At 41.3% G+C, this 12,289-nt stretch overlaps 1 protein-coding gene across 3 annotated transcripts in view; it reads left to right on the forward strand.

Annotated features, from left to right (window-relative positions):
* The window catches only part of prickle2b (prickle homolog 2b), a 104,348-nt gene that overhangs the window by 82,842 nt on the left and 9,217 nt on the right, over nucleotides 1-12,289 (forward strand). For all 3 annotated transcript variants that reach the window (XM_032549631.1, XM_032549632.1, XM_032549633.1), the window contains 3 exons: nucleotides 2,949-3,132; nucleotides 10,205-10,318; nucleotides 11,852-11,989. In XM_032549631.1, coding sequence (XP_032405522.1) covers nucleotides 2,949-3,132; nucleotides 10,205-10,318; nucleotides 11,852-11,989 — 436 coding nt within the window. The remainder of the gene's footprint in view (nucleotides 1-2,948; nucleotides 3,133-10,204; nucleotides 10,319-11,851; nucleotides 11,990-12,289) is intronic.

Consider the following 12,289-nt stretch of genomic DNA (forward strand, 5'->3'; position numbering starts at 1 on the left):
CAGCGGAGGGGAAATCCCCAGCAGGTCCGTAAAGGCGTGATGTCATTCGTGTGGGAATGAAGGAGAAACGGACCTTGTAGGTGTGAAGCATCTACATCTGAAGATGTTTGCTAGGTGAATCTCAGGGGGGGGATCATCACATCTGGAAAGAGAACGGGTTAGAGAGGAGTTTCCCTTTCAACAATCACCAGACCCTCCGCTTTGAATTCCAGATACACTATAAGAGGTGAAGTGTAGGACAAGGTCGTGAAATGCTTCCTTTCGCATCAGCTCGGGTCATCCTTCTCAAGAAAACTTGGTCTCGGCCCAAGGGAGGCGTAACTTTTGAGTTGCTGAAAGCATGTCTAAAGGATGGGACAGATACTCATGTGTTTTCCATCTCATCATGTGCTGCTACTATGGATTAGTGATGCATGTAGCTCATAAGGAGAGACAGTGCAACACCTCTGATTTACCAAAATGAAGCAAACTGGGATTATGCCAAAACAGTAAGGGGAAAAAGAAAGAAAGAAAGATTTCAGTTTTATTTTCACAAATGTGATATAAAAGTTTCACTAACTGCTTAGTGAAACTACAACAGATTTTCCAAGCCTGACTCCTCTACATATTGTTGACTTTGTGCATGTCTAATTCTGGGGGGGAAAAAAAGAAAACAATTGAAATCATGTGTCCATTTATTTACACGCGTAAAATAATGGCTTCATAAGTCTCAAACTATGTCTATAGAATCTATTGTTCAGTGTACAAATATCCAACCATTTTTTATCAGTCTAAATGATGATCAAATGCGGTCAATGCGAGCTTTGTCTATACATCCTGAACCAGAATCCAATGACCATGCTGGCTGTACATAGGATAATGCTGCATTGTCCTTCTCTTATTCATTCCTGCGCACTGCCACACAGCTGACTGCAAGAAGACTAGTATTATTTTTCTCGTGTTTCCAATACATTTAGGTGAAGTATTTTTTCCAAAAAAGTTGTGCTGTGTCTTTTGTTTGTGACAAGTCAGCTTTCTTTCAGCACACACCACCACTAGTGGTAAGTCAGTCGCGCTGCTGTATAAAGGACTTAGAGGCGGTGGAGGCCTTATTCAGTGATTTTGTCATTAAGTGTTTTCTTGTAGCCTGGTGTTTAATCATTTTTGGTCAGCTTTGGAGGCCAAATCACTCAAGTTGATCAAGTTGAAAGCAAACCCGTTTATATCCAGTATACCAGTGACTTCACTAGACAAAGTCACACGCTGATGCAACAACTGGAAAACACTTTGCAAGACAGCCCCCGTTTTGAAACACGCATAGCTCAGTTATCATTCGTACAGCGTAAAGTGTCCCGACTAACCAATCAGTTTTAAACAGCTCACAATGTTTAAGGTTCTGTTCTGTAATTGGACCATAACCCCAGTTATGATGCCTTGCTGTATGGGTTCAAATTTGCTTCGCCCTCCTCCCCAGTAGGTCTGATTGACTTTATCTTTTCTATCACTGCTTCTTTATCAATATTCATTGCAGCAACAACGTCTGGGTACTTGGGATCGATTGTTAATATGCATGCATTCTGTTTGCGAAGTCTTTAGCTTGCCCTTCCACAATGAAAGCAGAAGATGCAGAGGTCTGCCTTTCTGCACACACAGAGAGAGAGAGAGAGCTGACGAAGCTTCGGGCATATGAAGAAGAATCTTAAGAGTTGATGAAGGTCGCATCCCACTTAGCATTCATTTTAAGTTTTTGTCTGTGTGGTTGAATCGCTAATGACCAGTCGAGACACGTTGGTCTAGTATTTATTGCCCTTGCCAAATGCAAGCGATATTCGGGCATAACTAGGGTCCTGTTGTACAGATCTGTCATTATTTCAAACCAAACCGGAGCGCTTTAATTAAAGTCGGACAAGAGGGGAGTTTTAATCTAAGGAAAATCTGAGAATTTACAAATGTGACAATAGCAATTTAAATATATACCTTTCCTCTTGTTTTCTGGGTATGTAGCAATTAAAGCCTAAGATCTAAACAACGCTATAGAAATAGAAAGCCAAAGTAGTATAAAATAGTCTTTATTAGTACCAAAAGGTGTCGTTGCAACCTCATGATACAAATCAACAGCATCGGTGTTCACTACAGGAGTTAGCTCGGGGAATTAGCCATTTTGCTGTTTGCCTTGCATGCATACGTGTGCGCATCCTGCAACAGATCCACACTCACTTGGGGCATCAATGTGTCAAACTGTGTCCTGGGTGTCCTTAAGCTCCTCCGTGGCGCTGACTGTCAGACACGGCATCCATCTGGGAAGGTAATGAGATTCTGTCTCCTTGGTTTAGCCGCCTGAGGGGGTTATGGGTAAGTGTGGTGCGACCTTTTGGTCACCCGGTTTTTCCATTTTCCGGGTCTGTCAAGCACGCACAAATCCGTATGCATACACCGTCTCCTCGGTTTGCTTCAGAATACGTATTGGGTGGATTAAAAGGGGAAAAATATAGGTCGACTCCACCCAAATCAGGTACTTAACCTGATTGTATTTTTTTATGGCAACTTCACATCCCTACTCTATTCTAACAAGAAGTTCTCAGTAAGTTTGAAATAAATTTGCAGAAAATAAGGCCTTTTATTGCGCATGTGTTCCGGTAAGACATTTGGAAGCGTTTCATGCCAACGTTGCTCAGGCTGCTGTGTAAATTTTGTTACTTGCAAAGCTCTGTTTTCTATCACTGCCACTGGTTGCATTGTGTCCAACTACTTTCTACTTCGCTCGAGTCTTTCTTCATGTTCGGTTACACCCACTGTTTGTGGTACCACAGTTAAAATCCTTGTTAAAGCTATTCAAGCAACTCAAACCAAGTTGTGGGATCATCCCTTTTTTACTCTTGAGATACTCTTCTTATTACTGAAACGTTTTTCCCAGATATACACGGGAGTTTCCTGACCGTTGCTTCCCTCCTTTGTCTGTCCAATGGCAGGAAGATCTGTGTGCACTGCAAGTGTCGGCGTGAAGAGCATGCAGTGACAGCCATGCCGGTGGAAATGGAGAAGACTGTCACCAAGCTGATGTACGACTTCCAGAGGAACTCGACCTCGGACGACGACTCGGGCTGTGCCCTCGAGGAGTACGCCTGGGTGCCGCCGGGACTCAAACCGGAGCAGGTACCGGCACGTCTGCACACGTTTCCGTTCGGACCGCGCAGCGTAAACACTCGGAGGCGCTGGAGCTACACAGTGTTGACTTTGGAGTTTTTGTTTGTTGGTTTAAGCGTGAAAGTCCTGAAGAGATTTTCTTGACGACGCCTGATGTGTAGTGATGTGTGTAGGCATATCAAAGTAAGCCATCACTGAAAAGAGCGGTTGCCATTTTGAATGTTTACTTCTTTTTATAAAACAAGATGTCAAAAAAAATATATATGTATATATATTTTTCCTCTAAGTTATATGTTATGACAATGTGATGATTTACACAAGGGTTACTTGGATACAAATCTTAAAGGGCCACAAGGAATTTTTTTTCTGTTAGTTTATTAATCCATTGAACTAATAATACAGTTTTCAAAATGACTTGGCCATCTAAAACTAAAAAAAAAAAAAATCCTAAGTGTGCCAAAACAAAATGAAAAGTTTCTTTTAGATTCTACTCCTCTGCGGAGTTCACTGCTAAACAAATGTATCAAGATCTCAAGAATCCAAATGCAATTAAAAATTAGCTTACATGCTACTGAGTGAATACTTTCTTGCCTTTTGTTGTTGGGTCACAGATGCAACAAGATTCCTGCTTACAGCTTGATAAGATCATTTCAGTGCACTTAAATTTCATTTCTTAAACCAGAAAATTTACGGCAACAACTTTTGAAACTCGTTCTCGTTCCTCACGTACTCACAAGCTTTAATCACAGCTTTGTTTCAATGGATTTTCCTGCTGGTTGGAGGTAGAAAAAATGCCAAATGAAATTTGGCATGGAAATGCTTGGCTGGCATGCCGGCATCTGATGGTCTTCCTGTTTGTGTGGAATCGCAGAATAATATGAAAGAATCGCACAAATACAAGGTTTTCAGAGAAGATGCAGTCCGCCTGTTTAGAGCCACTGGCCTACACAATCACGTGGCATCATGTCCCTGCATAAGGAGGATGAGCCACAAAGAAGAAACAAGCTTTTCACAAAACGTTTCAATGGCAAGTTGAGCAAAAGGAAAACATTGGTGAGAAAATATTGCGCAAGCGGCGAGGACAGCAGCGTCCTTGGGAGGATTGTGAACCAAAACCCATTTATGAATATGAGAGAGATTCACAAGGTGTAGACTCCAGCTGGAGGTGGCGCTTTAAGAAACGAGTTTAGGAAATGGGCTGCAACTGTCAGTTTTAAAATCATTACGCTCAACTGTGAACCAGAAATAACATCAGAAGCATCTTACCAGGGCTAAGAAGAAAAATATTTAGACTGTCTCTCTCTGGTGCAATGTAATTATTTCGGATTAAAGTACATTTTGCTTTATTTTTTTTTTTTTTTTAGAAATCAAGGTCTGAGTCGTAAAGAAAGACTTGAGAGAGTGTTTTCACTTAAGTAATTTGTAAATGTATTCAGTAAAAGGGTTTTTGCTTACAGGAGTGCAGTAAAACTCTCGTTAGCTAAACGACCGACCGCACGATTCCAGAGACACGGACTAGCAGGTTTCACTCGTAATCCCCGAGCAGATTAAGAGGTATAACTCCAGTATTGGAAGTCGCTGTATGTTTGCAGCGCCTTCACCGGGCTAACGGCTAACAAAGGATTACGTGGCTCCGGCCCTCAAATTAATCTCCCGATTGTTTCTGCCTCTGAACATGTTTACAGGAGGTTTCCTGGCCCTCACAAGCACTTGAGTCAAGCCTGCACAGCACATTAAGCAGCTTCACGCACGTTGGAGGAAAATCCTCCTCTACGATGCTCTGCTGAGCTGGAGGTGTTCACACATGGGAGGGTCTCCGCTTTAATTGGACAATAGGGGCGTTTATGGACGCTGGTTTCATTTCGTTGAAGAGCTGAGTCAATACGCTGCTGGCAGAGGCTCCGGTTTTCTCCTCTAGAGGACCGAGGGGAGCTTTTTTTTTTTTTTTTCTTTCCTCCAGGGTTACACTTGTAAATCAAAGCTCAGCATGGTAGATCTTTGTGTAAAAATAAAAAAAAAGTGAAGACCCTAAAGAACAAGTTAAATAATCGATATATATTTTTTGTTCCACGGATGAGTCTTGCATAATATCACTCAAAATTTATAAAAGCTTCTGTTTCTGATATGCAGTAGTGCACAAATGTGATGCTATCTCTGAAATGCCAGCGCCTTTAAGCTGCGGAAACTTGTTGTGTGACCTTTTGCATAATAGTGGATCTAAACAAAAAGCTAAAGCTTTGGACCTAAATGGTGGGTTTTACATTTCCGCTCTGGGAGCCAGAGCTCTTTATTAGTCTGCTATTCAGCTGGCAGTGGTGTGTAATGAGAGATTCCTGCGCAGCTGTACAACAGTCAGGTACGTGGATCCGAAGGATTACTAAGGACAGCTCTGCACTCTTTTGGGACCTAATTTACCCTAAAAAAATATGAGTCTACAGGTATCTCTCTTAAACCCAAAAACTACGGAGACGTTGTTGGGTTTTAGGAGCAGTGTGAGGAAGGCCTGTGTTTTGAAATAAAACTTCTCGACGTTGCCAGCTTACGGTTCAGCAAGGCCAAGAATGCAACTCTGCTGAGTTCTCTTAGGGGCATTTTCCATTTTTCATCATCATGCACAGTCGGTCTCAGCGGTCACAGGGATCTGATTTTAATTTTCTGTCCAGCATGACGTACGCGTTTTCAGCTCTCTTAACGCTGGATGTTTGTACAGCATGTTGGCCTTCAGGTAATGAAATATAAATAAAGCAGGGCCTGGACCCATCGCTTTCAAAGAAAAGATTTGAAATGGAGAGAGAGAGAAAGAAAAGAAGTGAGGATAGTTTGACCCGTTTCCTAAATAGACCTGAGCACAATTCCAGGCCAGCATGGGGGCCAATAAAACTGTCAGCAGCTGACCTGATCACTGATCTTTGAGTGATTGTGGCTATTCCCATTTGCATCACTGACATTTTTTTAACAACTACTGCATGCATTGCAAACCATTTGTGACAGATATATATATATATACATATATATATATATATATGTATATATATATCCTACCCACCCGCCATTGGATGGATTAGGGATGGAAGGTTTTATGAGCAAATATCTTTAAAGTTCATGACATTCCCATCAGTCTAAGAGCGTCTATTGTCCTGTGACTTGTGACCTTTTTTACGGCATCACGTTATTAGCCTCATTCCTTCCCCTTAAGAAAATGCAAAGAAAGTGAAGGACTGTGGGAATTATAGCCGACGCGCAAATTAGCCATGTTAACCGTTAGGTTGTCCTGCTTGTTTGTCCTACGCAAAGACGATGTTCAACGTTAAAAGTAAAAGCACAGGACTGTTACTTCAATCCTTTAATCATTTTAACAAACGCTTTCTCTGGTATGGCCTAAATGAATAGAATAGAAATATCGTTTATTGTCCCAGAAGGGGGAGATTTCTGTGCAACAGCACCAAAGTGAGAGATAACAACAGCAAATAAACCCATAAAAATTTATACAGCTCTGGAAAAAAAGCTAAGAGCCCACTGCACTGAACCCCATTGAAATCCTACTGATTATTCCACCAAATATCGATTTCTGAACTCTTCCTGAGTTAAAACATTAGTGTTGTTGTTTTTATGAACTTGTTTTCTATGCATTATTTGAGGTCTGAAAGCTCCTCATTTTTTTCGTTATTTTGTACATTTCTCATTTCAAAGGCTAAATTTTTGTTTGGAATTTCAGCGACATGTCAGCAGTTCATAGAATCAAAGAACAATGTTCATTTGACACAAACATACACCTACAAAGAGTAAAATCAGATAAACTGATCATTTTAAGTGAGAGGTCTCTGAATTTTTTCCAGAGCTGTATAAAAAACGGAATAAAGAATAAAAATACTGCACAGTAAAGGCATACATTTCAACATAAATAATGTGTAGTTATAAAAATCATGTACTCCAGTCCATAGGAATGTACAACTGAGTTGGTTTATTAAAAATGTACAATAATTCTGTCTCTTTGAGCATTAAAAGACAAAATATTTACAATTGGTGACAATAAAAAAACAGTGAAAGTGTTAAATGACGTGAAACAATACAGGTTGCCTAAATTCTGAGAAGCGAACGACTGCTAGCCAAAAGGTAGTAATTTGATTATTCTCCTGCTCAGTTTTTGGTTTCCTTTTAGTTTTTGGCCTTGATGAAACCCATCGTCATTCAGCCATCTATAAGGTTTACACTTCTGCTACGAACACCCAATTTGTCTCGCCACGTGTCGCTGTGGCGAGTTGTGATTTTCTGACCGGAGCCGCGTCGCACCCAAGCCCGCTGAGGAATGCCAGAGCTGCTCCCTGAACGTGTCGGGCCGTTAGCAGCAATAGAAACCAGCTGTGACGAGCGATCTCCCCTGACTTTCCCCAAAGTCCTGCCATTAAGCCGGGGGAAAACGCTCCTTTCAGTTCAGCTGAAACGTCTGCCCCGTTTTGAGCTGCGTCTGCTTCTGATTACAGTTATTATCGCAAGCCTGGTTCTCGCTGTCTTTCTGGATGTCTCTCTGTGTGTATCTATCTTTTGATCTTTCCCCCCCTGGGCCAGTGAGCCTTTCACCTCCAGATTCTAACCCTGCTGTTGTTGGAGGCATGTTTTGTAATTTATCATCAGCCATCAGTGTGTGTGTGTACGCATGTACAGTACATTCTAGACTTCAGTCAGTCTTTTATGGACTGTATTCCAACAAACACAAGGGGACGCCAACCAAATCAGAGCAGGAGAAATTGGGTTGCACCCCGAACAAGAGCTGTGAACTCATCCCAACCCAAACTTGCTTTGATCAGGCTGCTTTACTGAAACACCGGTCGCCGCCGTCGATCGAGTTTTCTTAATGGCCCCGGCTTTACAGTTCAGCTTGAAAATGTGTTTTTCTTTTTTCTTTTTTTTTAAGCATTACGGTTTTATTTTTGGTCCTTGACTCACCGGCTCCCGTTTGGAGGATTCAGGTTAATCCGTTTTTGGTGTCGCTTGGCAAAGACGAGTCAGAAATCTTCCAAGTCAGCAAATCCATTCAGTTATCGAGCCATAAGGCAAGTATCAATCAGAGATACCGTTTATACTCAGGACATCTGATTTAGTTTTGCCTTTATGTTTAACGCCACACTTTTATCCCTTTTTTGTATCTCTTTTTTTTTGTAACAAATTCTTCCAAAATCTCTCTTGTTCTCTCTTTTTGGCCTCTGTCTTTAAACCTTCCTTTTAGTTTTGCTCCTCCCCCCTTCGCTGACCTTTGTGGCACCCCAGCCCTGCAGATACAGTGTAATAAAAAAAGGGGCTGTGATAAATAACAAGGGGATGACACCCATTGTGAAATGTGAGGAATGCAATTTGGATCTATCCAGATTAGCATTAATCTGCAGCAGCACACACCGCATTCATTTAGGTTAATCACTGCTTTGGCCATACGAGTGTCTGTCTGTTGGCGTGTGTGTGTGTGTGTGTGTGTGTTTTGACAGGTCAGTGATACATTCCCATGTCAGTGTGCAGAGACGGAGGAGTGGGGCTCCATTAAGTCTCCACTGGTGGACCATAAATCAAAGTGACTTCTTAACTGTGTGTGTGCGCTTGTGTGTGTTGATGGCTTGGTCTGGTAAATCGTTGTACTCCTTAAGTTTTTTTCAGTTTTTAAAAAAAATTCATATAATAATCTACTCAGTTTGTGCAATAATTACTAAGCTTTATAAATTAGACTATTCATCTTGAGCATTCAGAGTTTGAGAGATGTACCACTTTATCAGTCAGACATCAATCTCCAAAGTGGGTCAATTTTCCCTTGATTAGCTCTGAGCAATTATCACAAGTCAATTATTCAAAGAAAAAATATACCTGCCTTTTTTCATATTTTACTCTTCCATTTTTTTTCAGTGTAATCAGAAGGTAAAACATAAAAAATCGGAAATCAGGTTCGACCAGGAAAACCCTGCTCTGTTAATATTTAAAGATCGTTTTTGATTGTTTTTAAGGCAAAACAACTGAGAAATGGAGATGTACCAAGTAATGGACCTGAATTCAGAATCGACCAATTTTCCCTTGAGTGCTGATCGACATTTCACATACTGAAAAATCTTTTTTTTTTTTTTTAATCTTTTGTTCATTATGCAAATGCGTCAAAACCGGGAATTCACCTCACTTTCTGTCTATAAACACATCAACCAACCCCTTGTAAACTCTCCATTTTCTGTTTAATTCAAGTCTACAGCCTGTATCAAAAAACCTGCAGCACATTTTTCTCTTTTTGGCTTAGGCAAAAATTTTAATCAGTCAAAATCGTAATCTGTTTTCGTAATCAAATCTGTGTATCCAGCCGGGAAAAGCTTCATCTGCTTAATATCTTGGAACAATTTACAGACAAATATGGAAAAGCACCAACTAATTGGCTAAAGATCAGATCATGATTTGCTTTTTTTCTTGATTCACCGGTTTCACCTCAAACAGAACGGGTATTGACTAGGAAAAGCCTAATTAGCAGATCTCTGTCTGCAATAGTAAAAGGAACATTTTTGACCGGAATAAATAGAATAAAGAAGAGGCAAGAGATTTGAATTTTCCATTTTTTCCTGACCGTCTCTGATTGATAATCGGCAGATCAGGGGAAAAAAAGAGAACAGTATATTTCCTGTTCATTAAAACCACCAGAACTAGGAACTTACACCGTTTTAAAACCATAAACGCTTAAACCAACAACATTTACTTTCAGGCAGATTTTTTTAACTTTCATCAAAATCAGCCAAAGGTTTTGGAGATTTGCATTAATGTATAAAATGGGATAATCTTCTAATTCCCATATTTTCTGCTGCATTAAGTCAAGACAGCATTTTTTTTTCTTCTGTGTTTTTTTTTTTTTTTTTTGCTAACTGTAAAAAAAAAATTTGTTATGCCATTTTACAAAGAAAACAAATAAATTTTACGTAACAGAAGGTTACAGATTGAATGCTAATCCAACGTTGTGCTAATTCTTTTAAATTTAGCCTTACATGTCATCACTTCAAGGGGTTCCTCAGATGGATTACATGCTGCAGGAGCTTCACTCCCGCCTCATCCCGTGTTTGTCGTCTGGCAGGTTCATCACTACTACAGCTCCCTGCCCGAGGACAAGGTGCCCTACGTGAACAGCCCAGGAGAGAAGTACCGCATCAAACAGCTGCTCCACCAGCTCCCGCCTCACGACAATGAGGTGAGAGTCCTGACCGACCCGCTCGCCCTCCTCCCTACCTCCGTCCATCCATCTACCCTCCCCCGCCTCTCCCCACTTCGGGCCATTACGGAGATAAGAGGGGAGCGGAGGGGGGGGGACAGGCAGGAGAAGTCAGGAGGGAGGGCAGGGCGCTGTCTCGTTAATGGACGTGAAAGAGACGGAGCGATGTTTGTAGCCACTTATTGAGATTTGTTACATTAATAAGTCATAACCACGAGCCATCCTGAGAGGCAGCTCCTTAGGAGATCGGCACGCTCCGCCTTAATTGTTTTGCTTTTTTTTTTTTTCTCCACACGTTTTGGCGCCGCCGGCTTGCTTCGAAGTGGCCAATAATCTGACTGGCAAAATAAGCAAACGTGCTCAAAATGCTCACAAGTCTGCAATGGCTACTCTGATTTCGAAGGTCCCAAAGTGGCTCAACTCTGACAGTGATTATTTTTGTTGAATCAAGCATTGAACAAGACGCGCAAAAAAACATGACGGTTAAGCTTTCTGATGCCCTCGTTTTTGCTCTATGGACAGAAAAAACCCCCCAGATGATATCAGTGTCTGGTTGGACTAACACTAACCCCCTTCATTACTGAACTCAACTTTACCTACAGTATTGGTTTGTGGTTGTAAAGAAAGTGCATTCATTTGTAGGAAGTGTAATTTTAGAGACTTTATTTATTTTTGAAGTGATGCTTTGTAAAAGTTGTCAGTAAAACATTTATCCCAAATGCACAGCAAATAAACATTGGTCGAAAATGAGAACTTAATGACATACAAAATTGGATAGAACCATGCAGATGAGTAAACAGGAAGATCAGGTTGCAAATGATAAAAATCCAGCTTTAATGCAGAGGCAGAGGTGGAAAATCCCAATGAAATCAGAGAAACTAATTAAGAGGCAAACGGGGAACAGTTGAGGCTGAAAACAGGCAAAGGGAAACTGGGTGATGGGGAACAGCTGACAAACACGGGAGGAAAACCAAGACTAAAGAAAACTACAGCTAGAAGAAGAACAGGTTTGACAATAATCTTAAGTAAATACAATGTGCAAGGAACAAAACGCTAAAAAAAAAAAAAAGAACAAAATACAAAGGAATGAATTAATATGTCAAGATATTTGGGACAATAATAAATGCAGGAAACAGAATAGAAAATTGCAAGATTTAAGTGGATATAAATAAACAACATAAAATACCAAATATAGAAGAAATCCAAAACACGAACACAACAGAATCATGATACTTTGATGGATGGGGGTCCATGGATGGGGGGGTGGAAGTGGACACACCGATATGGTTCAATAGGGAGGAAGTAATAATCCTGCAATCAGAACACTGAGGTCTGCAACATGAATACATTCAGGTTGTTTTCGTAGATGGACAGAGTCCTTTACCAACAATTTAACTGTTATAACTACGACTTTCGCACATTATGTTATTCTTCTCTGGTCAACCTTGACCTCCACGGGACAGCAACCCAAGTCAGTAGGCTGATGATACGCCGCATCATGTTTGTGTCCAGGTACGCTACTGCAACAGCCTGGATGACGAGGAGAAGCGAGAGCTCAAGCTCTTCAGCAACCAACGGAAACGGGAGAACCTGGGCCGCGGCAACGTGCGTCCGTTCCCCGTGACGATGATGGGGGCCATCTGCGAGCAGGTGCCCGATTTTCTTTAATGTTTTGAAATTTTTTAAAAACCCTCAAAGGCATAATTCTTGACCGTGAGGCGTGTTTTCGCTTCTGAGGCGCGTGAGTGGATGGGACCGAGTTCGACGCAGCCCAAAATGTGTCATGTGGCCCGTGGAACAAAAGCTATGTATCGTGCCGCCGACACATGGAACGGTCTGCCGGCGTGATGTATAGGACAGCTGCTTTGCGTTGACACATGAAGGCCAGAGACACAACATTTGTCTGGCTTTTCCAACGACGCTCTGACCTTTCCTGTCTCGCCTCAGAGT

This window comes from Xiphophorus hellerii, chromosome 20, assembly GCF_003331165.1.
Source record: "Xiphophorus hellerii strain 12219 chromosome 20, Xiphophorus_hellerii-4.1, whole genome shotgun sequence".
In the NCBI taxonomy this organism is placed as follows: Eukaryota; Metazoa; Chordata; class Actinopteri; order Cyprinodontiformes; family Poeciliidae; genus Xiphophorus; species Xiphophorus hellerii.